We start from the raw sequence: 27,920 nt of genomic DNA on the forward strand, positions 1-27,920 counted from the left end.
GGTTCATGTTACAAATGAAGAAAGTGAGGCAAATAAAAATAACTTGCCTATGGTTATAAAGCTTAGGTTGGATTTGAACTCAGGTCCCTCTGAATTCAGGTCCAGTGTGTTCACACTGAGCTTTTCCTTTCTAATAATTATATTTCTGGGTTTCTAAGAATAGAGTTTGGTTGATAGCAAACTTTAACCTAGATACTAAAAAAGGTCTCCTGATTATCAAGTCAGGAGATTGAAACTGAAAAAAAAAATCTTTGAGACAATTCCCTCAATTACAACTGTCTTCTTAATCCCAACAAGAGTCTCCCTCTCAGCCTATACTTTGCTTTTAAGGTATTTTAAGTTATTAAAGAAATATTAATGTGTTAATGTACTTTTGTTTTGCTCTTCCATAAGGTCAAAACCTCTGATACTATTTGTCCTTGATTAGGACAAACTCTGGGAAGGTTAGCACATTTCTACTACTGAAACAATTGGGATTTCCTTGGTTTGACAGCTGGCTGGCTTCCACTATCCAGAAAATTCTTATATTCAATTGGAATCCTAATAATATTTTAGGCTTGAATGGACTTTTGGGCTCTTACTGTCCTAGACCTAGATAACTATAAAATAGCTTTACTAGTAAATCCATAGAAAAGCTCCCTTCAATAGAGGCTGTCATCACTCTACCCATTTAACAAGGTGATTGTTGCTGTGCTTCTTCCTGGTATCTTAAGAGCACCTTTTTAGTCATGTATGAATGGCCATTGTGGATCTGATTATTTCCCACTCAAATTTCAATTGTTCATCTGGTAAGCCTATATAGAAATGCTGTGGCTAAGACCCTTAGATAAGCCTAATGGAATTAGGGTGGGAACTCTTCCAGAAGATAGGATCAACTTACTCTTGATTTTGGTCAAAAAGACTGAGAGGCCATGGAGATAGAGTAGATTAAGAGAAAAAATTCATTTCTTTTAGGAAATTCACTTTGTCTGTGCAGATTCCCTTTAGGGAATTCCCTTCAAGCCAGCAACTGGAGCACATTTTTACAGGGGAGATAGTTACACCTCATCAGAGTCACATAGAAAAGGCAAAGAATGATCCCCCAGTTGAGACCTCTAGTCAATTTAATAGCCTTTGCAATAGTAAGTTTCCTGAACTTCTCCAGGCTAAAGGAACTCAACCAAAGTGATGAAAGCCTTTGGGAAAAACCAAAGCAAGAAATTATAGAATGTCCCCTTAAATCATAGCCTCACTATCCATTTAATTGATGACTAATTAGGCTGTTAATTAACTGTTCCCCTCTCTCATACACACAGAGAATAAGAAAATAAATAAAATGATGAGAGGGAAGTAACATATCACTTGATGTAACATACTAGTATAAATGGAGTCAGGGAAAGATCAGTAAAGAGCAAAAAGAAAATGGAGAAAAAACCTAGATAGTACCAAAACTAAAAAAAAAATCTAAATGAATTTTTCTTAATTGGAAAACAAAATAAAAGGCACAAACTTCACATCAGTTATGATCCAGGAAACATTGAAAAGAAAATGTGTTAGACATTTCATCTGAGGACTTCAGAGAAATTTTTCTAGAGTGAATAAGAATAGGGAATGATATATGATTTAACAATCGTCATAAGAGAAATTTAATCATTATTCACACATGCTTATAAATGCTAAAAGATAACATTTTAAAGACAAAACAATTATTCTATTAGTGAAATAAAAATAAAATTTACTAGATAGAAATAACAAATATAAGAATTCATATATGTTAAAAATAAAAAAATCTCAAAATTATAAAACTATAAACTGTGAGTACATAATACAAAATTACATATCTCAATACAAAATTACACATCTCAAAAATTGGACCACAATTTGAAAACTGAGGGATTTATTTTATAGACAAAACTCAAATGTTATAAGCACAAATCTATAATTAATGCCATGAGAAAATGAAATTCAAGATAACTTGATATGATTAACAAAAATCTTGTCAGATTTTAAAGCATTTTACTATTATAGTAAGCTATTTATAGAAATAGAGATGGATATATGGACAGTTATAAGGCTCTTAAGAATGGAAAAAAAATTACTTGAGTATTAGATAGGATGTTACTGGTCTTAATCTTTTTTTTCCCCCTCATGGTAATGGCGTCAAGTGACTTGCCCAAGGTCACAGAGCAAGTAAGAATCAAATTTCCCAAGGCTAAATCTGAACTCCAGTCCTCTTGACTCCAGGGCTGATGCTCTACCAACTATACCACCTATACCACAGGGTAGCTACCCCTGATGATCTTAATATTAAGGTTAGCTTAAAGAAAATAGAGTGATGGTGGGTACCCCGTCTTCAACATCTTCAAAACAGAACTCCCATCGCTGAAATCAATTCACTTGATGCTAGGAGGTGGATGCTATTATTATCCACATTTTATTGGTGGGGCACAGGGGCCCTGTCCACAATTCCAAGGTAGAGAAGAGTGCTTTACAGTTGCTCAGGGACTGGAACACAGTCAGTGACCACTGGGTTCAAACCACTATGGATGAACTTGCAGAACCCCAGATGTAACTCTGAAAAAAAGCTGAATTATAGTATAGTCATCCTATTTTTAATATAGATTGGGAGATCCTATATATTGTTTTCATTTTTAGATTTGCTCTTTTCAAGATCTCCTCCTCTGCCTCTCTGACATGTATGAGAGGCCATTGTTTACAAAAATAGGGGGTTTCTGGGTAATAGGAGCAAATTAGTAATTTAATGGATAGATTTTTAGAGTCTCCCCAAATTCTGTCAGACAAGATCCAACCCCATGCATCCTGAAGAGCATTTAGAATTGTCATTCCTAGGTCTATGGTGTGAAGTTTTAAAATCTGAATTGTGTATTGTGCCTATGGTGACAAAAGACTTAATTCTCTGTGTAAGTTAATTTGGAATTGTCCTTAAATGGATTGGAATCACCTTGTAAGCAATGGGTTTGCTCTGTTTACTTGTAGCCACACACTACCACAGCCCCTCACCATATGGTTCCTCTCTCTACTGGAGTCACTATATCCTTATATATGGGTATACTGCCCATAGGAACATAATTTTAGTTGCCTATATTTTTAAAGGTATTTGGATTTTTTTTTTGAAAAAACAGAGATAATATATTTTTTGTGCAATTTTCATTTAGAATTTCTCGAAATAAAGCTCTGAAAAAATAGGCTATTTGTTTTGTTTTTCATAAGTGCAGTGATTCTCTGAAACAGTCTATTGTGTTTCAAATGAACCTACTTGACTTTGTCTTTAAACTCAAATCACTCTAGACTTTCACTGAATGCCCAAGAATAACCTCCAATCTAAACCTCTTTGGTTCACTCCAGGTTTTGATGGCTTAGAATGAATGTAAAATAGTAATTGATTAGTTCTGACCAGAAACAGGGTCCTTCCTTCTGACACTGATATTTGAGCGACCATAAATTAGTTCATCTTCTGTCTCAATTCATACCCAGCCCATTGTAATTGAAGGTGTGTTACCTCAGATAACCTGAGACCTGAGAAAATCTTAATTTAGAAAGACAAACCCTGTCTCTTAGGCTTACTCTAGTCATCTTAACTTTTGTCTTGACACAGGACTTCAAAGATTCTGGGGAAGTGAATGAGGTTGATGACTTTGCACAATTTGTTGAGAAATGACATCATGATGTCATTTTGAGAATAAAGGACAATTGAACAGAATAACATACATTATTTTATAATTTTAAATGAATCAGAATTGTAATAGAATTTGGGATAAAATGTGAATTATGATTTACCCAAAAGGGGAAGTATGGATTAACAGCAAAATAGAAGCACACTTATTTGTGAAAAGGCAAGTAGGATAGAAATAACACCATCAAAGGAAGAAAAAAAATAAACTGATAATAGCAAAGATTAAACCTTTCACTCTGTTATAAATGAATGAAAAGAAAAACCTGCTAGAAAGAGGGAAAATTGTACCTTTTATTCACGAACCTTGCAAGATGCAGGTATCTCACCTGAGGCATGAATTGGTCTTGGAACAACAGGTAATTTATGGTCTTCAGAAACTCTTTCCCCTCCTTCTGGGATTTTCATAGTCTCTCAGAGTTCCAGTTACAATCTAAGAGGTCCACCCATTCCATGACATGCCCCAGTATGATCCTCCCCCACAGCATAGAAGGAATGATATGCTAATTAACACCAATTGTCACAGGGGGTGTGGGGTTAATGTTCAGTTACCTAATTGTGCAAACTCAGTTGCATTAGGTCAAGACCTCTAGGTCACTCTTGACCAGTTGAGAGCTGGTTTGGGGTTTGCTATTCCTGGAATTGTATTAGGAAAACTCTCCCAGTCTTGTGATTGGCCAGGCCATTCCCCCTTTGTAATGTATTCCCTAAGGGTTCCCCTCCACACCCAGTGAAGACCAACACCCTACATTCCACACACACTCTAAAAATAATCATGAAAACAATTTAAATTGTTTTATCTACTAATTATAGTGACAGGATATATAGGATATATAAGTTAAGATTTAAAAAATTGTAGAGGTCAAGAAGGAAAAAAACACAATAAATTTATTATTCGTGATAAATAATGTGAATAATCTGAAATCTCAGTCAAAAATGAGCTGTGGAATGTATTAAAAAATAAAACTCATCACAGTGCTTTTAGAAAGAAATTTTTACATAAACTCATATTTTATTTTTTCAATTACATATAAAAATTATTTTAAGGTTTTTAAAATTTTCAGTTCAAATTATTTTCTTCACATTCTTCCCTCACACTTCCTCGAGAAGGCTAGCAATTTGATAGAGATTATATGTGTGCAATTATGCAAAAAGGATATTTTTATGTTATTTTTGCTATTAAAAAAAAACCTATATCCTCCTACCCCTCCTCAAATTCAAGAAAGATAAGGTAAAAACAACAACAACAACTATATTGCACTCTGCATCCAGACTGGATCATATCTTTCTCTGGAGATGGATAGCATTTTAAATCATATATCCTTCAGAGTTGTCTTGAATAGCTAAGTCATTCATGTTTGATCATAATACAATATTGCTGTTACTGCTATCTAGCCTCAGAGTAAGCACTGATAGTATCTGAATACAGACTGAAATAACTTTAAAAAAAAAATTCTTGAGATTTCTTTTTTTTTTGGGGGGGGGGGGTTAAGGAATCTGTATTTTCTTCCACAACAGACTATTATGGAAAATTTATTCATGGCTACACATTTATGACCTATATCAAATTTCTTGCTTTCTCAAGGATAGTGGTGGTATGGGAGGTAGGGAATGAGTTTTAAAATATGCCGAAAATTGTTTTCTTATATGAGGAATATGGGGGTGTTTGGGTTCCACAAGAATGTGAAGGGAGAATTGTTAGTTTACAAAGACTGGGGTCTACCTGTATTGTTGCCTATGGGTAGGTATGTGAATCAAGACAAAAGACTCAGCTTCACCTGATCAAAAAAACCTGAGATTCAATTGTCCTTTATTTTCAAAATGACATCATGAGTGTGATGTCATGACTTCTCAAATTCTAAGTTAACGAGGGTCTGCATCCTTCTCCTTTGCACATGCTCAAGGTTGTCCCTGTTCTTGCTCATTTGTATAATGAGCAGGACTAGGAAAATGTTTTGTATCAATTAGATTGTGACCCCAACCTATGACTGGCACAAAAGGGCAGGAACAAAGCCTTTGAAAGCGCATATAACATATAACATTTTGGGGTTATAGGACCCCTCTCCCTTTGAGTGTGCTTTTATATTAAGATGTCAATTAAAAAACTATTTTAATCACTCTGAACTAAGTATTCACAAGCCATTTATAACACACATACAACTGAGAAAAATACTAAATTAAAAAAAGACAATAGAAAAATATTAGTTATTACATATGTTCTTTCGTTTCTTTTCACTTTACTTTGCATCATCAGTTCATATAAGTTTTTCCTGCTTGTCATTTTTTTTTTAGATTTTTTTCAAGGCAATGGGGTTAAGTGGCTTTCCCAAGGCCACCAGATTTGAATCCAGGTACTCCTGACTCCAGGGCCAGTGCTTTATCCACCTAGCCACCTAGCTGCCCCCTGCTCATCATTTCTTATAAGGTAATTCAAACAAAATACTATAATATAACTTGTTCAGTATTTCCCCAATTGATAATTATTTCCTCAATTTTTGAATTCCTTGACACTACTAAAAGAGCTGCTATCTTTGTACATAAGCATCTTTTTTCTTTTATGGGACACAGATATACTACTGGACTTACTAGATCAAAGAATGTGAAGATTTTCATAGTTATTTGGTTAAAGTTACAAACTGCTCTCCAGAATGATTAGATTTGTTCTTAACTCCATGAAAAATGCTTTAATACCTAATTTTCCCACATCCCCTTGAACTTTTGTCATCTTTCTTTTCTGTTATATCAATTTGATCAGTTTTAAGAGGCACCTCAAAGTTGTTTTTACTTGTAGTTCTCTAATCAATAGAGATTACTGCATTGTTTTCTTGTGACTACAGTTTTGATTTCTTGTTCTGAAAACTGCTGATTCATATTCTTTGGCCATTTATCAACTGGGAAATGATTTATGTTCTTATAAATTTAATTCTGTTCTCTATATACTTGAGAAATGAGACCTTTGTCAGAGAAATTTGCTGTAAAAATTATCACCCAGTTTTCTATTTTTTTTATAATCTTTCCTATAGGGGTTTTGATGTGTAAAACATTTTAAATTTAAGGAAATTAAAATTATACATTTTACATACTGTAGTGCTCTCTCTGTATTGTTTTGTCCTAAATTCTCCCCCCTATCCATAGACTGAGAGGCAAAATATTCCATTTTTTACTAAAATGTTTATATATAATAATTTATGTCTAAATAAGGCATTCATTTGATTCTTATCTTGGACTATTGTGTGAGATGTTGGTGTCAATCAAGTTCTTACCAAACAGCTTTCCAATTTTCCCAATAATTTTTGTCAAATAGTGAGTTCTTGCCCTCAAAGCTTAGATTTTTGCATTTGTCATACAGCATATTACTATGGTCACTTATTACTACTGTGTATTGCTTTCAGAAACATTTAATACAAGACTATTTAACTTGATCAAAATTTTGAGGTTTATCTATAATATACTATACAACTTCCAGTTGAAAATAAACTAGTGGCAATATTCAAGGAATTTAACTAAAAATATTGAATGAAGCAAATGAGTACATTTTATAATTGGTATAAGAAGAAGATGAGCAATTTTCGGTCCAAGACACACAAAATAGTTTGACAGTTAAACTCATAAAATTAAATATTTTAATGCATATTTTCAAAGAATGACTTTAATTCTACAACAAATAATAATCCTCTGAGATTAGCATTTAATTTACATATTTCATCAAGAATCCTTATATAGCATACAATGAAAAGATTAAAAATAAAAGTTTAAAAAGAATAATTGTGCCAACTGTTTTGTGTATATTAGTCACTTTTCTCATGTAGATAATTTCTCTGCAGTTATTCAAAAAATATCAAGTGTGTACCTTCTTATTTTCTTTAACTTTCTTTTAAATGGCTTCCACACTTTAATACCATACAATTCTAACATAGATATTGAAAAAATGAGGCCCCCCAGAACGCCAGATGCGGTAATGGCAATAAGAATTCTTCCTGGAAATGGCTGTGGTACATCATCTACATAAATCTGAAACAGAAAGAAAAGGCCTTTAACATCACTAACTTAAGCCATTGCTTTCCTCTAGGGTCTCACTTATCTAATGTGCTAATAAATGAAATTGATATAGTTTGTAAGTTTGTTTTTCTTTTTTTTTTTAGATCTATGTTTTATAGACCTAAAATCTAATCTGAAAACGAATCAACACCAAATTTAGGAATATTTGTCTACAATGTTCTCCAAAAATTCTCTGCTACACAAGAGACAGGCTATAAGGGACAAGATTTATGTTTTCTGTCCATAGAGACACTACACCTGTTGGTTGAGAGGCCTGGAAGCAGGACCAAACAAAAGGTGAAAACCAGGTACCTTTGTAGTTTTGGGATGCCTAGCCTATAAAGGAGGACAATAATACTTTGCACATTTCCCTATTCATGAGACAAAGAAGTGGAAATCCTTAACTCCTTTGTAAAATCTCCTCCTTTCTTTCTGAGGGGTCTTGTGCATGCTGGAGCAAAAAGGGAATAGGGAGGAATTTTCCATCCAAAGGGAAGCTCAGAAGAGGAAAGGAGAAAGAACTAGTATTACTATCTTACCATGAATAGAATTTAGCCTGTTTGCATTTTTAAAAATGCTACAGCAGTAATTATATATATATGTATACATATATATATATGTATATATATGTATACATATATATATATATATGTATATATATGACATATATATATATATATATATGTCAGTGTTTGAATCAAACCAGAAAGAGAGTAAGAAAGGGTAACGATAGTACTAAAATCTAGAAATTTCTATTTTTCACATGGAATTCTGGACTAGGATTTAGGGTAGCAGTACTTCTGAGTCAAATGCATAATTCTTTCTCATAAGTCAAGGCATCACCTTCAATGATGTCATTGGTTCTCTTTGACAATGGAAAACCGACAACAAGAAGTCCTGTGGCAATATCTTTTCCCTCAAATTCTTCCCCCATGTCTGACCTTCCCTACTGCAAAGGGAACTATCATTACCCCAGATTCTCAGGACCACAATCTTAATATAATTATGGATTCTTTTCACTCTTTCCATATGTGTGATTTGCTACCAGATCTTTTTGCTATCATCTCTTTCTCTATATACACACAGTCTTATGCTAATATAATCTTCTAACTAGCTTCATCCTTCCTCATGTATCTTCCCAATATAGTATATCCTCTACTCAGTTGTCAAGATAATTTTCCCTCTAAGGTTTAGAAATGACCATGTCACTACCCTGTTCCAGGTGCTACAAGGGTCCTCTATCTAGTATCAAATATGTAATTTTTTTCTTTAATATCTATAATTAAATTCATAGCATGGTAATTTCCTACCATTCTTATCTTCTAACATCCTATTTCCCTCCACATACTTTACAACTAATGAAATCTACTTGAAATTCCTCTAACACTTGACTCCCACCTCTGTATATTTGTTCCAGTTGTCTTGAATGTCTTGAATGCTTTGCCCCCTTCCCTCTCACTATAGCTTATGTCAAAACACATCAAATTCCACCCTCTGTAAAAGGTTTTTTCCTCCTAATCCACTTCCAAACCCCTCCCCCAAAATAGCCAGTTACCAGTGCAATGTAAAATATTGCATGCTCCTAATTATTTAAAATTATCTTGGGATAATATCCTTAAGATCTCTATTATATGTTCTTTCGAGTAATTTAATTTGAGTTGGGGAGAAAGCAACATTCATTTCTTTTAAATTCTCGGTTTTTCTAGGATGTTCTACTCTTTGCTATGATTTTGACTTTGATTTCACACTCTTATTGATAAGGATAGCAAAAGGTTTAACATTTTTCTTAGTCTTTTCAAATAATAAGCTTTTAGCTTCTATCAATCAGTTCTATAATACTTATTTCCCTATTCATTTTCACACTAATTTCAAAGACAAAGTTTTGTACTTATTGGAAATTGTGTTTATTTGAAAATTTTAATTTAATAAACTTTTAATATGTATTTAATTGCATGTTAAATTTATATTTCATTAATATGAGTTCCAATTGGCAAAAAGGACAAAATCTTCAAATAGTCATTGTTAGGGAATCTTGAGAAAGAAAGGCAGGCAGACTGATACCTTGGTGAACCTGTGAGTTGAATAACCATTCTGGAAAGAAATTTGGAATAAATGCTAAGAAAGTAATTATGTCCATACTGTTTGAGACAGAGAACTTACTTCCAAATAGACTAAGAATATCAAAAGAAGAAAGAAAGGTCCTATGTACATCAAACATTCTTAGAAGCACTTTTTTTTTCTAACAACAAAAAAAGTAGAAACAAAGTAAATACCATTAATTGTGCTGAAATAATGACTAGTAGAATTCAGAAACACTTGGAAATATTGCTAATACAAAGTGAAGGTGCAAAGTGAAATAACCAGGAGGTAAAATACACAATGATTACAACAACATTCAATAAAAAAGAAACTGTGAAAAATTAGTGTGTAGACTACATATACATATATATGTATGGATACATATATATGTATGGATACATATATATGTATACACAATACACATATACCAATCAATAATACAAATCCAAAACTAATACAACAAGTAAAAACTAATTATGTCACACCAACAGTAAATGATAACAGGGTAAATTAGATTAGACTCATTTTTAAGCACAGCCTTGACCTTGCCTTCAAGGTGTTATCCAAGAAGAAGAATGCATGGTGCAGGGAGGAAGAAATTAGGCAACTTAAAATAGAGAGGGAAGACATGTCAAATATTTGTGGTTACAGGCAAAATTTGTATATTAGTGATTTAAGTAGTCCTGTTGTTCCTGTTTACTTTAGTGTGGCTTAAAAGATAGAGTACTAGATTTGGAATAATGTTCAACTCCAACTTGAGACATTTGCTTATCAGTAAAATGAGGAGTGTTATTATTGTTCATTAGTCATATCTGATTCTCTGTAAACCCATCTGGGATTTTCTTGACAAAGATACTTAAGTAATTTTTCATTTCCTACTCCAGCTCATTTTAATTTTGAGGAAGCTAAGGCAAACATGTTTAAGTGACTTGACCAAGGTCATATAGCTACTACGTATCTGAGATCAGATTTGAAGTCTAGATCCTGATTCTAAGTCCAGAATTTTATCTACTGTACCACCTAAATGCCTGAAAATGAAAATATGATGCCTTTAGCACATGCTTCACAGCATAGTTGTAGGAGACAAATTAGCATGTAAAGATATTTAAGTGCTATTGTTGCTGTTCAGGCATTCAGTCAAGTCCAACTTCACAATCAGCCCTTCTATCTTCCAATATCTTGCAAAATCTGTCCCAGATCCTGTTTGTTGCCTTCATGATACTATCTATCCATCTCATCCTTTACCATCCCCTTTTCTTTTTTGCCTTTTGGATCTTTTTTCAGTGAGTCCCATCTTCTCACTATGTGACCAAAATATTTAAGTTCCAACTTCAGAACATGACCTTCCATGAATAGACTGAATTATCTGATTTGATCTCCTTGTTGTCTAAGATTTGTCATAACTATCCTTTTGAGGAGCAAGAAAGATCTTTTTAAATTTCATGAGCCCCAGGACCAGCTGGCAAATGTGTGTATGTGTGTGTGTGTGTGTGTGTGTGTGTGTGTGTGTGTGTGTGTGTTTGTGTATGCATTAAACTTCAGGTAGGTTTTTAAGCTTTGTTCTTTCATCCTCAAGATGCTTCGTAACTCTACTTTCTACCATCAGAGTGGAATCATCTGCATATTTAAGATTCTTTATATTTCTACTGGTCATCTTAATTCTTGTTTTTGATTCATCCAGTCTGGCATTTCACATGATATATTCTGCATATAAGTTAAATAAGGGGACAATAAACAGTCTTGTCATATTCTTTTTCGAATCTTAAACCAGTTCGTTGTCTGGTTCTAACTACTGTTTCTTGTCCTGCATGCACGTTCCTCAGGAGACAAGTAAAATGATCTGATACTCCCATATTTTTGAGGATTTGTCACATTTTGATATTCATACAATCAATAGCTTTAGTGTAGTCAATGAAGAAGAAATAGATATTCTTCTGGAATTCCCTTGCTTTCTTCATAATTTTAAAGTTGAAAATTTTGTTTCTAGATTGTCTTCCATTTCAAAAACCAACCTGCTCTTCTGGTAAGTCTCAATTCAAATATTACTGAAAGCTATATCTTGCAGGATCTTGGATAACCTTGATGGCACATGAAATTAGCACAATGTGCATTTCCTTTGGAATTGGGATCTCTTTAATGCAGTACATAGTAAATAAGAGAAATAGACTATATCTTGATGGATTCTGTAGTCTATCTTTATTTCACTGGTTGCTATGGCCAAAAACTCAATGAAAGTAGAAGAAGTAGAAAAGTGTCGGCAATAGAGACATCAATCATATGGTCTATGAGAGCTTTGTGCCCCAAACCAGAAAACTAATTTATGAAAATTTATGGACATTAAAACTTATATGACTTACTTTGGTACCAAAGAGGAGCACACCAATTAACCAAATGACTGAAGGTATGCTTTGGCACAATTATGTTTATTATAGTGAGGAGTATGCTATGCAATTTATCCTTCTCACTTGCTTTCCCCAGAATTGTTCCATCTCACAGCCTGATTTATAGGAAACAGGACTATTGGAGATGGTCTTGTTGCTGCAGAAGTATCTTGGCCTTGAGTAGGGTTGTAACTCAAAGTCAATATGTAGTTTGTAGGGATGATAGTGGATAGATTAGTGGTATTTGTTTCTGTTTGAATTTGATGCCACCGAGCTACTAGAGAGTTGTATTTTATTTAATTTTATTTTATTTTTGCAAGGCAATAGGGTTAAATGACTTTCTGAAGATTACACAGCTAGGTAATTATTAAGTGTTTGAGGCCAGATTTGAAGTCAAGTCCTCATGACTCCAGGGCTGGTACTTTATTCACTGTGCCACCTAGCTGCCCCAAGAGTTGTATGTTAAACAAGATGAGGCTCAAAGATTATTGAAGTGTCCTTAGGGCAAATCCTTTATCTCTATTTTATTTTATATTTCCATTAATGACATATAAAATAGTATCATACCTATTAAATGTAAAAGATAATAATAGCATCAGAGTTCAGAAAGATTTTAACTAGCTAGAGTAATGGGTCAAATATATTTCCCCCATCCCATGGAAAAAAATTCTTTTTTGCAATTTCTAGGCCCCAAATAAATGTTTTCTGTATTTCTATAAATTATTCTACTCTTGTTTTCAAATATCATTTTTCCCCTAGAAAATCTGAGATTTTAATAAATTGTAAGAACACTACAAATCAAAAATGTTTCATAATCGCACCTAAAAGTGAATATGACCTTAGAGTACTTTAATATATCATCCATGCCTAGGAACTTTTCAGTGGAATATTATATTTTTCTGTTCCTCATTAAATATATACTAATCCTTTAAATATTGTTACTTTATCCCAGAAAGTACTTTTAGGGAAGAAGAGACTTCACTATGTTGAAAGGAAAAGTTTGTAGCAAAAGAGGATAATGTTATAAAAAGAATTAGATTTGAAATCAAGAAACAGATTTCATTATTGGCTCTGATACTTTTTTAGCCATGTGACCATAAGGAAGTGGCATTGCTTATTTGAATCTCAATTTTCTTGTCTTTAAAGTCAGGAAATAACAATTTCATGACCTTTCTCAGAGTATAGTTAAAGATAGCTTTATAGTTCTTAAAATTCTATACATGTGTGAATAATTATATAAAAGTATAAACATCTAAATTTACATAATTAAAATTCATAGAAGTTCACATGACTACTTTCCAGTTTTGTACTCATCTGAAAACATAGTGTTCATAAAGGGATCATAGTTTTCCCATTGTACAGAATCACAATTATTGTTACTTTACCTCTTTTTCAAAAGTAGTAAAGGAATTTATCCAATATTCCTATTAAATTTAATATAATAACCAATCACCCTTGCCTCATGAAGACCCAGAACATGTATCATACCTGAAATTCATCATAAAATTTACAAAAAGTGACTCCAGGGATAACAACCACTCTGAAATGGAAGAGTTCAGAACCCTAAAGAAAAATACACAGAACAATTAACAAGAAGTAGCATCTCCAGGATTTAAATACATTTATAATAAAAGGCAACTATTAATAAAATTTCTGAATTATTACACTAAATATTCTAAAAACTAAAGAAGAATCTAATTTTAGGATCAATTAAAAGCATAGCTTAAATTACATTAAGAATAATAACAATTAATAATGATGATGATGACCCCACTAAGCCCAAACCATTTATGGAATGTAGGGCAATTCATTCTGCTTTTTCTCTACAATGATCTCTTCTTCAAATCATACAATACATTGCTGTATAAGTAAGGAGAATGTCAGCTATAGTAAAAGTCTATAATGGAGAGCAATATGGAACTATTCCCAAAGAGCAATAAAACTATTCATACCCTTTGACCCAGCAATTCCAATTCTAAGACTATATCCAGAAAAAAACTGTAAAAAATAGGAAAAGTCCTACATGTTGCAAAATATTCAGAGAAGTTCTTTCTGTAGTAGCAAAAAATTGGAAATTGAAGGGATACCCAGCAATTGGAGAATGGCGAAACAAGTTATGGTATGTGAATACTATGGAATATTATTGTTCTATTAAAAAACAATAAATGGTCAGACTCTAGAGAAGCATGAAATGACTTACATGATCTGATGCTGAGCAAAGAGAATAGAGTCAAGAGAACAAATGTATACATCAACAACATGAGATGAACAACCTTGATGGAAACAACTCCTCTCTACAATCCAGAGATCTCTACAATCCAGAGAGCTAGGAAAACTGTAACCATATTATCCCCAACCAGAAGGGAAAAAACCCAAAACAAAACAATGTAAAACACAGAAAAAAACACCCCTACTAAAATTGATGAACACTTTATAAAAATCATCTCTTACACTTAATCCCAATTCCTCATGCCAAGAATTACTATTTTGTAAATATGTTTAACAAAATATGTATGTAAAATGCTAACCTGACTTTCCCTACTGAGGGGAGGGGGATAGGAAGGAAGAGTGGAGGAAAATTTTGTAACTTGGAAATATGCATATGAAATATGAAAATTTAAAAAGAATTAATTTTTTTTTAAAAAAGGAGTCTATGAAAGCCTGGAAGAATGCTGATTTGCTAACATGTTGATGTCTGAATTATCTCCTCAGCCGATGTGATGAAACTATTCACATGAATCTAGAGCAAAGACATGAATATTTTCTCTATGCACCAAAAAATGCAACATGGTAATTCTAGAAACAGATCTCTCAAGTTATAGTCAGGGTCTCAGCTACAAGTCACATGATCAATGTAGAAATCCCTTTAAAATAACTGACACCCCCCCCCCCACTCCATACCTTTATTTGTTAACCCAGATTAGAGAATATTAGAAATAAAAGTGTGGAGCTAAATAAATATATTGAGGGAAATGTTTTAGATGCTGGGGTTATAAAAAAGGCTTCACTTTGGATTTCTTGATCATATGGTAACTAAGATAGCAGATTAGTCACTCCTGAATACTTTTATTTTCTTAAAAAAAAATTAAGAATTCTGTGCCAAATAGAACAATTTTAACAGAATCCACAGAATAAAGACTATAGAATTCTAGTAAGGTAAAATTGCTATGAATTAACACCAAGGAATACTAAAGTCCTCTCTCAATACTTTAAGACCTCTCTCAAAACTCTGTCCCTACCCCAAACTTTAATGATCTCAAAGAAAGCACACAAAATGACTCCTAGGTTTTTATCTGGACCAATCAAGGGACTTGTCCTCCTCCCACCCCACAAGCAACAGAAAATGACTGCCCAATTATGTGAAGCAGAAGGGAGCAGCTGTAAAGATATATTGCCTTTTGACTGGATCTCTACCCAATGACTGTAGACTCTGCTTTAACCTAGCTGAGAAAAAAAATGAGGAACATCTTCTAGATGGAACTAAATAGCAGAATAGAAAGAATGCTCTACCTGAAGTGAGGAAAACCTGAGTTAGAGACTTACTATGACCTTGAGCAAGTAAGTAAGTTAGCTTTTATCTCCCTCAGGGACCTCACCTATTAAAGGGGAATATTAATAGCATATACTCAAGTGTTCTTATGAGGATATTCCTACTCTGACTATTTACAAATGATTATTATGACTACTCTCACCACCACCACCACTACTACCTATGACTACTTCTACTTCTACTGCTACTGTTGCTGTTCTTGTCATCATCATTGTTCTTCTTGTAGTTGAAATAAAAGGCATGAACTAGGATTGGAGGCCACCATACTAACATAGAGTATTGACACCCAGAAGAAAATGGTTCAGGATGAAAAATGCTTTTATCTACCAATGGAAGAAATCTGAAATAGACTTGCAGATCTGAGAATAATATACTCACTGTCAAAGGTAGATGGGGCAGAAAATGAGCAATGGGGGAAACATAAGACCAATGTTCAAGAGAAAAAATCTCAATAAAGACACAAAGTAAAAAAATAGAAAAAATGATCAAGATGACCCTAAATCAAATGAAAAGAATGAGTGAATACCCAAAGAATATAAAAGTATAAAAATGTATTTTAAGACAAGTGAAAGAGAACCAAAGCCTGATGAAATATTCCATTTATAAAAGGAAGAGAATTCAGAATTTAGGTATTCAGTACAAAATTCATTATGTTATAAAGAAATATTCATTATGTTATAAAAATGAATCTTTAATGGAGAATTTGCAGAAAGATGAGAAAAACAGATGAACAGATATGGAAGTTTTCAATTGTAAAAATTGTAGAGGATCTTCAATGAAGAACTGTCTCTTTGTGGGGAAAGGAGAAGTAAGTCCAGGAGTAAGAAAAGGGAAAGCTAGCAGGAGGTCTTTAGCCATAGTGCAATCCAAGTCCCAACAGCTTAATAATAAGAGAGATCCCGGCAGCTAGATAGCAAGCCAGCCAGGAGGATCACAACCCCAAGCAAATTCTGAACCCTGAAAAAGACAGGACTGGGTCAGGAACAATCCTTTGTTAAGTCAAAACCTGGAAAAAAATAAAACAAAAAACTTCTGCAAAAGCAAGGCCAGGACTTCATAGGCAACATCTTGGCCAACAACAAGCCAGGGAATCAGACCCCAGCTCCAGAAAAATAGAAAACTTGGATCTATAGCAGCAGAACTGCAATAACAAAGATAAACAAAAAAGCTAAAAGACCACTCACTATATAAAACTACTTCACAGATAAAGATACGAGCAATGTCATGTCTGAAGAAGAAAGCAGTGAAAAATCACTCACAGAGGAAGTATTAAACAGTCTATAAAATGGATGCAAATACAAAAAGTCATCAAAGAGCTTAAAAATAATTTAAAAATCAAAGAGAAAAGAAAAATGGAAAAAAGAAATGGAATTCATGCAGGAAAATTGTGACAAGCTGACCACAGAAATCAAGTCCATTAAAAGTTTCCACTGGAAAAGGAAACACAGAAGCTAATTGAAGAAAATAAAATCCTATAAATTAGAATTGAACAGTTAGAAATCAATGAATCTACAAAACTACAAGAATACATCAAACAAAATAAAAAGGCTGAAAAAAATTGTAGAAAATGTAAAATATCTTCTAGGGAAAGTAAATGACCTGGTAAACAGATCCAGGAGAGACAATCTACCAATCACTGGACTACTAGAAAGCCTGGGCCAACAAAAAAAACTGGAAAATATCATGCAGGAATTTATAAGGGAAAACTGCCCCAATATACTAGAACAAGATCATAATATATAATTGAAAGAATCCATAGAACCCCATCCAGAAAGAGACCCCAGGATAAAAATTCCAAGGGTTGTAATAACCAAATTCCAGAACCCTCAAATAAAAGAGAGAATATTACAAGCAACAAAAAGAAAACAATTGAGAAAGAAAGGGAACATAATCAGACTAAAACAGGCCCTATAAGCCTCAACACTAAAGGATCAGAAGAACTGGAATAATATATTTTGGAGAGCCAAGGGCCTGAATTACAACCCAGAATATACTACCCTGAAAAATTCCCCATATACTGTCAACAAAAACAATGGATATTCATTGAAATACAGGACTTCTAGAATTTCCTGACACAAAGATCAGAAGTGAACAGATAATTCTTTCACCAAATACATGAAGAGTTACATAAAAAAACATAAATGAAAAGGGGACTGAAAAAACAAAACTGTTTTAAACAAATGTTGGATCCTAAAAGGGAAGATATAACAATTCTAATTATTTAGAACTTTACTTCTCTAAGAGGGTAGAATATAATTGAAAAGAAGGAATCTAAAGGATATATGTATAATATGCTTTTGTCTCTCAATTGAAGAGGTCCACAATTACATCTATAGTTGAGGCAAAAAGCCCTGGAAAAAAAAGCAGGGGTGTTAACTTTAACTTAAGTGTCTCTTTATACTTTGAGTCACTTTTTTTTAGGTTATTTTTTTTGTAAGGCAGTGGAGTTAAGTGGCTTGCCCAAGGCCACACAGCTAGGTAATTATTAAGTGTCTGAGGCTGGATTTGAACACAGGTACTATTGACTCCAGAGCCATTGCTATATCCACTGGGGCACCTAGTCGCCCCTTACTTTGAGTCATTTTAATCAGAAGGTGCTGAAAACCTTGCTTAATGAGGACCTGAGACACTTGTCTCTGTTACTTATAATCATTTCTAAGGTTCTCAGGTGAGACCTCCCGAGTCTCTCAATACTAAGAAATCTTTAAGCATCATGAACTGTGAGAACCAGAGACAGTGTCTCTGTTACTTACAATCATTGTAAAGTTCTCTTTGAGACCTCCAAAATCTCAGTACTTAGAAATCTTCAACATTCTTGCAGGTAATTAGATCAGGTTTTGAATTAATGGATGCTTCACTTAACAAGGAGTTAAGTACCTTGGTTGGGGAAGGGGAAGAGTAAAGTGGAAGAAAGAAGAGGCCTTGGTTCATTTAACAAGGTACTAAGTATTCTGGGTGGGGAGGGGGGGGAGGTAAAGTGTGAAAGAAAATAGGCCTGGGAGGAGGAGCACAAATAGTTCAAGAAATGATATATAATTTTGGATGATACTTTGGCTTGTAAAGAGTATTGTGTATTCTTGAAAGCTACTTGAAAAGAGTGTAAAGGAAAAAATATGATTATAATTATAATTTGATACAATTTGACTCAGTATTGCTTATCAGGCAATCAAGTAAACAATCTGTGATATCTTGATAACAATAGGCACTTATCAAGCAAAAAAATAATTGAACTGTGATTAATGATACTTGACTAAATGATAGAGCAACAAGGGAAGAGACACAAAGATTTGTAATTTTAGAGGGGGAAAAATAGAGATCGTGAATGCTAAGTAAATATTTAGACCATTAAGGGAATAAGATACATTCCCATTTGGATTTGGATTTAAAAGTCTAACTTAATCTACAGGGAAGGAGGGACTGGTAATTTGGAAAAATAAGGGAAGAAGGGACTGATAAAAGGTCAGGGAAGGCATAAGTGAAAATAAATTGAAAGTTAAATTTCTAAAAGAAAAGTCAAAGGGAAAGGTATGAAATTTGGTGAGGATGAATAAGAGAAAAGGAAAGAGATAAATATAAATGGAGAGAGATAGCATGGAGGATAAATACAGAATTAATAATCTTAATTGTAAATGTGAATGAGATGAACTGTTCCATAAAATGTAAGCATATAGCAGGATCGATTAAAAACCAGAATCCTACCATATGTTGTTTACAAGAAACACATTTGAAGCAGAGAGATACACACAGGGTAAAGGTAAAAAAGGTTAGAGGAAAATATATTATGTCTCAGTAGAAGCACAAAAATCTGCAGTAGCGATCCTAATCTCAAAGTAAAAGCAGAAATCAATCTCATTAAAAGGGATAAGGAAGGAAACTACATCTTCTTAAAAGGCACCACTGGAAATGAAGCTTTATCATTACTTAACATGTATGCACTTATTGGTATAGCATCCAGATTCCTAGAAGAAAAGCTGAGTGAATTACAAAGAGAGATAGACAGCAAAACTGTAATAATGGGAGACCACAATTCCCCCTCTCTCAGAACTAGATAAATCTAACAACAACAAAAAACAAGAAGGAAATTAAGAAGGTGAATGAAATCTTAGGAAACTTAAATATGATAGACCTCTGGAGAAAACTTAATGGGGATAGAAAATAATATACTTTTTTTCTTGGCAGTACATGGCAGTACATGGCACCTTCACCAAAATTGACCATGTACTAGGGCAAAACCCTTAAAATCAAATGCAGAAAGTCAGAAATAATAAATATGCACTTCTCAGACTATGATGCAATAAAAATTACACGTAATAAAGAGTCAGGGAAAGATAAACCAAGAACTAATTGGAAATTAAATAACTTTATCTTAAATAATGGGTGGTTCAAAAAGCAAATAATAGAAAATAATCAATAATTACATCCAAGAAAATGATAAAAATGAGACATCAATCCAAAATTCATGGGATGGAGCAAAGGCAGTTTTGTGGGGAAACTTTACATCTCTAAATGCCTATATGAATAAAATAGTGAAATAAGAGATTAATGATCTGGTATGCAACTAAAAAAGCTAGAAAAAAGAACAAATTAAATAACTCCAATTAAATGTCAAATTAGAAGTTCTGAAAATCAAGGGAGAAATTAATAAAATGGAAGGTAAGAAAACTAATAAAATTAATAGTTGGTTTTCTGCATCAGCCAATAAAATAGACAAACTTCTGTTTAATCTGATTTTAAAAAAGCAAGGAGATAACCAAATTACCAGTATCAAAAATGAAAAGTGTTAACTACCACTCATGAGAAGGAAATTAAAGAGATAATTTGGAGCTACTCTGCCAAACTATATGCCAATAAATTGGACAATTCAAGTGAAATGGATGAATATTTACAGAAATACAAACTGTCCAGATTAACAGAAGAGTAATTAAATTACTTAACCCCATTTCAGAAAAATAAACTGAAGAAATCATCAATAAAATCTCTAAGAAAAAGTTTCCAGGTCCAGATGTATTCACAAGTGAATTCTACCAAGCATTTAAGGAATAATTAATTCCTATTCTACATAAGCTATTTTTAAAAAATAGGAGTGGAAGGAGTTTTGCTAAACACCTTTTATGTCACCAATATGGTGCTGATACCTAAACCAGTAAGAATCAAAACAGACAAAGAAAATCATAGACCAATATCTCTTAAGAATTTTGATGTTAAAATCTTAAATAAAATTTTAGCAGTGAGACTACAGCAAGTTATTACAAGGATAATGCATCATGATCAGGTTGGATTTATACCAGGCAGACAGGGATGGTTCAACATCAGGAAAACACATCAATAGCAAAAGCAACAGGTACCATAAAACATATGATTATCTCAATAGATGCTGAAAAAGCCTTTAATAAAATACAGCATCTATTCCTATTAAAAACACTAGGAAAGTTTAGAAATAAATGGATTTTTCCTTTAAAGAATAAATAGTATCTATGTAAAACTATCAGCAAATATTATATTTAATGGGAATAAACTCAGAGGATTTCCAAAAAAATTCAGGGGTGAAACAAGGGTGCCCATTATCACCATTATTATTTAATATAGTATTAGAAATATTAGCAGTAGCATTAAGAGAAGAAAAAGAAATTGAAGGAATCATAATTGGCAATGAGGAATCAAAACTTTCACTCTTTGCAGATGATACGATGGTATACTTAGAGAACCTGAGAAAATCATCTAAAAAATTCCTTGAAATAATTAACAAATTCAGCAAAGTAGCAGGATATAAGATACACCCACATAAATCAGCAACATTTCTATATACAATGCCAAAGAACAAAAGATAAAGAGAAATTCCATTTAAACTAACTGCAGACAATATTAAATACTTGGAAATCTACCTCCCAATACAAAACCAGAAACTCTATGAACGCAATTATAAGGCTCTCCTCACCTAAATAATGTCAGATCTAAATAATTGGAAAAATGTCAAATGCTCATGGTTAGGTCAAGCTAATATAATAAAAATGACAATTCTATTCAAATTAAATTACTTATTCAGTGCCATTCTAATCAAAATTCAAATAACTCCTTTATTTAACTAGGATAACAAAAATCCATCTGATTTAACAAAAGGGCAAGTAGCAAGGGAATTGTTGAAAAAATATAAATAGCTCTATCAGATCTAAATACTATAAAGTAGTAGTCATCAAAACTTCCCAGTATGTGTTAAGAAATAGAGTAATGGATCAATGGATTAGGATATGTTCAAAAGAAATTACAGGAAAGGACTATTACAGCAATGTATTATTTGACAAGCTCTATGACTTAAGCCTCTGGGATAAGAACTCACTATTTGACACAAATTGTTGGGAAAACTGAAAAACAGTATGGCAAAAACTAGGTATAGATTCACATCTCATACCCCATACCAAAATAAGGTCCAAATGGGTACAGGATTTAGACATAAAGAGTAAGACCAAAAAAAAAAATCATCTATCTGATCTAAGGAAAAGGGATAAATTTCTGATCAAACAAGAATTAGAGCACATTATGAACTGCAACGTGAAATGATTTTGACTATATTAAATTAAAAAGGTTTTGTACTAATAAAATCAATGCTGCCAAAATTAGAAGAAAAGCAGAGAGCTGGGAAACAATCTTCACATCCAGGAGTTCTGATAAAGGTCTCAATTTCAAAATATATAGAAAATTGCATCAAATTTATAAGGTCACAAATTATTTCCCAATTGATAAATGGTCAAAGAATGTGAACAGACAGTTTTCAAATGAAGAAATTAAAGCTACATATAATCATATGAAAAAATGCTCCAAATAATTATTGATTAGAGAAATGCAAATTAAAACAACAATAAGGTATCATTTCACACCTATTAGATTAGCCCAGATGAGAAAAAAGAGAAAATGATCAATGTTGGAGAGGTTGTGGGAGGACTGGGACATTGATGCATTGTTAGTGGAGTTGTGAGTGGATCCAACCTTTCTGGAGAGCAATATGGATCTATGGCCAAAGAGCAATAAAACTGTTCATACCCTTTGACCAAGCAATTCCAATTCTAGAACTATACATCCAGAAGAAATTGCAAAAAATGGGAAAAGTCCTACATGTTCCAAAATATTCAGAGCAGCTCTTTCTGTAGTGGCAAAGAATTGGAAATTGAGGGGATGTCCACCAATTAGGGAATGGCTAAACAAGCTATGGTATGTGAATACTATGGAATATTATTATTCTATAAAAAATAATACATGTCATACTGTAGAGAAGCATGGAATGACTTACATAATCTGATGCTGAGCAAAGGAACTAGAATCAAGAGAACAATGTACACATCAACAACATTATGAGATAAACAACTTTGTTGGAAACAACTATTTTGACAGTCCCGAGAGCTAGGACAACTGTATTAGTATAATGGATGATATTATCCCCAACCAGAGGGAGAAAACCAAAACTAAACAAAACAGAAAAAAACCACCCCTACCCAAACTGATGAACACTTTGTAAAAATCATCTTATGTATCTCTTTCCTGTAATCCTAATTCCTCATATTCCAAAATCACTAATTTTTAAATGTGTTTAACAAAATATGTATGCAAAATGATAAGCTGACTGTTCTCTACTGAGGGAAGGTAAGTGAAAAGGAGGGGTGCAAGGAAATTTTGTACCTTGGAAATATGCATATACAAATGGATGAAAATAATACATAAATTATGTAAAAATTTAAAAATTAAAAAAGGTAGTCTATGGGATAGTAAAATCATCTTAGAATAAATCATTCCATTATTGGGGGTTTCTAAAGAAATACTTTGTTTCAAAACTACCCATTTCCAAGGAACTTCATTAACTAAGTTGCCTTCATCACACTTCTATTGTGTCTAATAGTCCAGGACATCAGGAAGAATTAAAGGATTACTTAAAACCTCCCTTCACTAAATTATCTGAGGAACTAAGTATCACCTGAGTCAAAGCCCTTCAATGCTAGTCCTTAAATCTAGACCATTTGGTTCTCCTAAGCTCAGACCCTAGGAGATAGTAACAGGCCTAATGTCACTGTACTTCTGGATGGGAAGCATAGCAACTAAAGGCTCCCTTCTTTAGTATTTTATTTGGTATAGGGAATATAAGAAACTTACCAACCTATCTCACAGTCTTATTTTTAGAAATACCAGTTGGTTCAGTCTCAATCCAACTGGGAAAACTGGAAACGACTGCCCTTAAAACATTCATAAAATCCACAATGGAAAGGTTCTTTTTAGGTTCTACTCATCATTCCCACCATTACCAAACTCCTAGGAGTGGACTCCTGACATACTTTAAAAGAGCAGCACTGCCTATTTGGATTGTGGAGCCTACAGATGACCCAATGTTGAAAATCAAAAGGTTTCTAAGCAGCCAACATCTGATGTAGATCACAGACCCAAGAAACCTGATGTGAACTAAGACTTTTCTTTCTCTTTGATATTGTTCATCTAGCTTTAATGATTCAAAGAAGTAGCAGGATTTTTTCCCCTGAATATATACTTAAGCTTTAATTTGTAGTTAATGGCAAAATTTTGTTATTTAAGGAAAAATTCGGGAGACTGTAATTTGTTTTGAATTTTGACTACCAGGGCAGTTGTCTGAATTGTAATAAAGCCAATAATAGAAAATGGCATGTGTGGCAGTCTGAAGAACCGTTAAGATGGATGCCTGGAAAAGGGTTCTGGGAATAATTTATGAGGACAACCTAGGATAAGGCCTAGGTATCATCTTAATGATTCTATTTCCCTTTCTGGAAAAATAAAATTGTACACGTGGTGATTCTTGATTTGATAGGATAATTGGCAGTTAGATAAGATTTGTGACTGGAATCAAACAGTGATAATGGGTTATTTTTCCCCTTGTCATGGGGTGACTCTAAATTTTTCCTTTTATAGCAAATTTCTATAAGAAGTTTTGTAAAGCTGTATCAAATCTATTAGGTAATTGACATATCATGTATCAAAGTTAAAAAATCACTGATCCATAAGGGCTTGACCTTTATTGACAAAAGGAAGGAATGTCAAAAATTACTATTTTGTATTGATTGGTATGATATATATGATATATATGATGAGGTTAATAATAATCTAGTTTCTAGAGGTCCTTTCTCATGTTCTGGGTCTGGGAAAACATAATAACTAGTTATCTGTCAATCATGACAGATATTGCCCTAAATTGTGCTTTCTGGTCTTAAGTGTATCAGTATAGCCTTTACTGTAACCCTAAAACTACAAAATCCAACCCAGTTGTTCACACTGAATTCTCTAAGTATACTATAGAATACTAGTATACTATATATGGTTATTTTATTGTCTTGTATGGAGAATTTATGCTTGTAATGACACTCAAGCCCCAAATCTAATTGTTCTATGATCCACTTGCCCACAAATGATTATGTATAAAATATCTGACTCTACAACAGCAAGGTGAAATTTCAAAGAATGAAATAATTCCAAGATTTGCAAATTAGTTCCTTGCAAAGAAAGTCATTAATAAAACTGCTACTGATTTTATAGCTCTCTATCTCTGGACTGCTTTGTAATAACCAGGTTAGATATAATTCAGTAAAAATTTGGTAATCAATATTAAGATAGCAATGATAATTTTAAAGAAATTATAGAAATATAAACACTTTCTTCCCCAAAAGGGAAAAAGGTAGTTGAAGAACATTTTTAGAAGAACATACAATGAACAAGTCAACAGTGTACAGAAATACATTTAAAAAGAGCAAACATGATTTCACAGAGCTATTGCAAAGGCTGGAAACAAGTGGATTTATACAATATAAGTGAAAGTGACTTCTAAATTCATCAAATGAAACAATAGAGATCCAAGAATATGGACTCTTATTGACCAAAAGGAAGGAATGCCAAAAATCATGATTTTTATATTGATTAGTATGATATATATGATGAAGTCTTACATAGGAAATATAATTCTGAATTCAGTCCCTAATGAATAGACAAAGAATAGTGAAACAAATTGGGAGTTATGCAAATATATCTATGTGTAAAAAAAAGAGATTTATAGTGACTACTAAGGACAATTCAATGTTTTGGGGATAATTAGGTGGCACTGTAGATAGAATGTTGGGTCTATAATCAGAAACTCTGTGAGTTTAAATCTAGCCCAACACTTACTAGCTATGTGACCCCAGACAAGTCACTTAACTCTTTACCTCAGGTTCCTCATATCTTTGCCAAGCAAACCCCAAATGTGCTAGGAGTTCTAATAAAGATCTCATTTCTAAAATATGTAGAGAATTGCATCAAATTTAAAAGGTTATAAGTCATTTCCCAAATGATAAATGATCAAAGGATATGAATAGATAGTTTTCAAATGAAGAAATTAAAGCTATATACAATCATATGAAAAAATGCTCCAAATCATTATTGATTAGAGAAGTGCAAATTAAAACAACTCTGTGATATCACCTCACACCTATCAGATTGACTAAGATGAAAAAAAGGGAAAATTATCAATGCTAGAGAGATTGTGGGAGGATTGGGACATTAATGCATTGCTGGTGGATTTGTGAAATGATCCAACTATTCTGGAGAACAATATGGAACTATACCCAAAGAGCAATAAAACTGTTCATTTCCTTTGACCCAGCAATTATAGTTCTAGGGCTATATCCAGAAGAAATCAGAAAAAATGGGAAAAGTCCTACATGTTTCAAAAAATTTATAGCAGTTGTTTTTTGTAGTACAAAGAATTGGAAATTGAGGGAATTTAGAAATGGCTAAACAAGTTACATGAATACAATGGTATATTATTGTTCTATAAGAAACCATAAATGGATCAACTCTAGAAAAGCATGGAATGGACTACAGAATCTGATATTGAGTGAAGGGGAGCAGAACCAAGAGAACAATGTACACATTAACAACATTGTGAGATAGATCAACCTTGATGGAAACAATTTCTCTCAGCAGTCCAGAGAACTATGACAACCATATTAGACTAGCTGTGGACAATGCTATCCCCATTCAGAGTAAGAGAAACCAAAACCAAATGAAAAGAAAACCCCTTCAGAATCTGATGAACGCTTCATAAAAAATATCTCTTATGCATGTTCCCCCTAATCCTAATTTCTCTTACAGAAAATGACTAATCTATAAACATGTTTATCACAAATATGTATGTACAATATTAATGTGACTGTGACTGAAAGGAGGTGGAAGGAAATTTTTCAACTTAAAAATATACATATGCATATGGATGAATGTTGAAAAACTTTTATAACATGCATTTATAAAAATAAAATAACAAAAAAAAGAAACAAATGAATTTTATAAATGTTTTTTTATAGTCTTAAAAAAAGAAATTCCCAAATGGGGTCACCAAGAGTCAGAACATAAGAAGAAACACTGAGAATCCACATGCAGTGGATATATAGACCCAGTGGACCAGAGTTTACTGAGGCAAAACTGAAATTTGTCTTCTTTTGTGTCATTTCTATGTATACAATTGTAGCACCTTGTTACAAAATTAGATTGTTATAAACCCAAGAGAAATACTATGGTATAAAAGATGCCCCCTCCACCCCCGTGGTTCACTTTGTGGCTTTAGGAAGTTTATTTTAGTTGATAGCATCATAATCAATCCATCATCAATACTCTAAGTACATTCTCTACAGTCAGGCCCTCAAGTGATCATGAGGGGATGCTTTAACTGAGTTCCTAGTTAGGAAAGTGCCTTACATTTAGGTAAACGTTTGGTACTGGCTTAAATTGCATTTATTTTTAGCTTTTGTTAACCCTTGGCCCCTTCAATTTCTACATGGTTTCACTCCTCTGGACTTCATCATGATCTGACTGGGTACATTTCCCATCCACAATGTCTTTTCAGTTTTGTTTTCTGTATTGTATTCTCCCATTAGATTGTTAAGATATTGAGGTCAGGAAATTTTGTTAAAGATGCTACAATTGTATCCATAGATATGACACAAAAGAAGAAAATTTTCATATTTAAATTCTAGTATCTGGGATATAAGAACATAATAAAAGCTTATTGATTAACTGGAGAAAGAATAGACATTTTTCTTGGAATTTCCCTCAGTTCTCAAGTAAATGAGTACATTTGAATGCATTACCCTGAGTCTTCTGCTCCAAAATACCTGCAGAGCTGACTTTCCTTGCTATCTCTTTATTCTGCCATTATCTCATTCCTCTT

The 27,920-nt window shown here is 33.1% G+C and overlaps 1 protein-coding gene across 4 annotated transcripts in view; it reads right to left on the minus strand.

The window, feature by feature from the left end:
• Nucleotides 1-7,337: 7,337 nt before the first annotated feature.
• LOC141522202 (cation channel sperm-associated auxiliary subunit beta-like) overlaps nt 7,338-27,920 on the minus strand; it is a 204,147-nt gene continuing 183,564 nt past the window's right edge. For all 4 annotated transcript variants that reach the window (XM_074235409.1, XM_074235408.1, XM_074235404.1 and 1 more), the window contains 2 exons: nt 13,657-13,731; nt 7,338-7,681 (listed from right to left, as the gene is read on the minus strand). In XM_074235409.1, coding sequence (XP_074091510.1) covers nt 7,499-7,681; nt 13,657-13,731 — 258 coding nt within the window. In that variant the 3' untranslated portion in view covers nt 7,338-7,498. The remainder of the gene's footprint in view (nt 7,682-13,656; nt 13,732-27,920) is intronic.

This window comes from Macrotis lagotis, chromosome 4 (assembly GCF_037893015.1).
Source record: "Macrotis lagotis isolate mMagLag1 chromosome 4, bilby.v1.9.chrom.fasta, whole genome shotgun sequence".
NCBI classification, from domain to species: domain Eukaryota; kingdom Metazoa; phylum Chordata; class Mammalia; order Peramelemorphia; family Peramelidae; genus Macrotis; species Macrotis lagotis.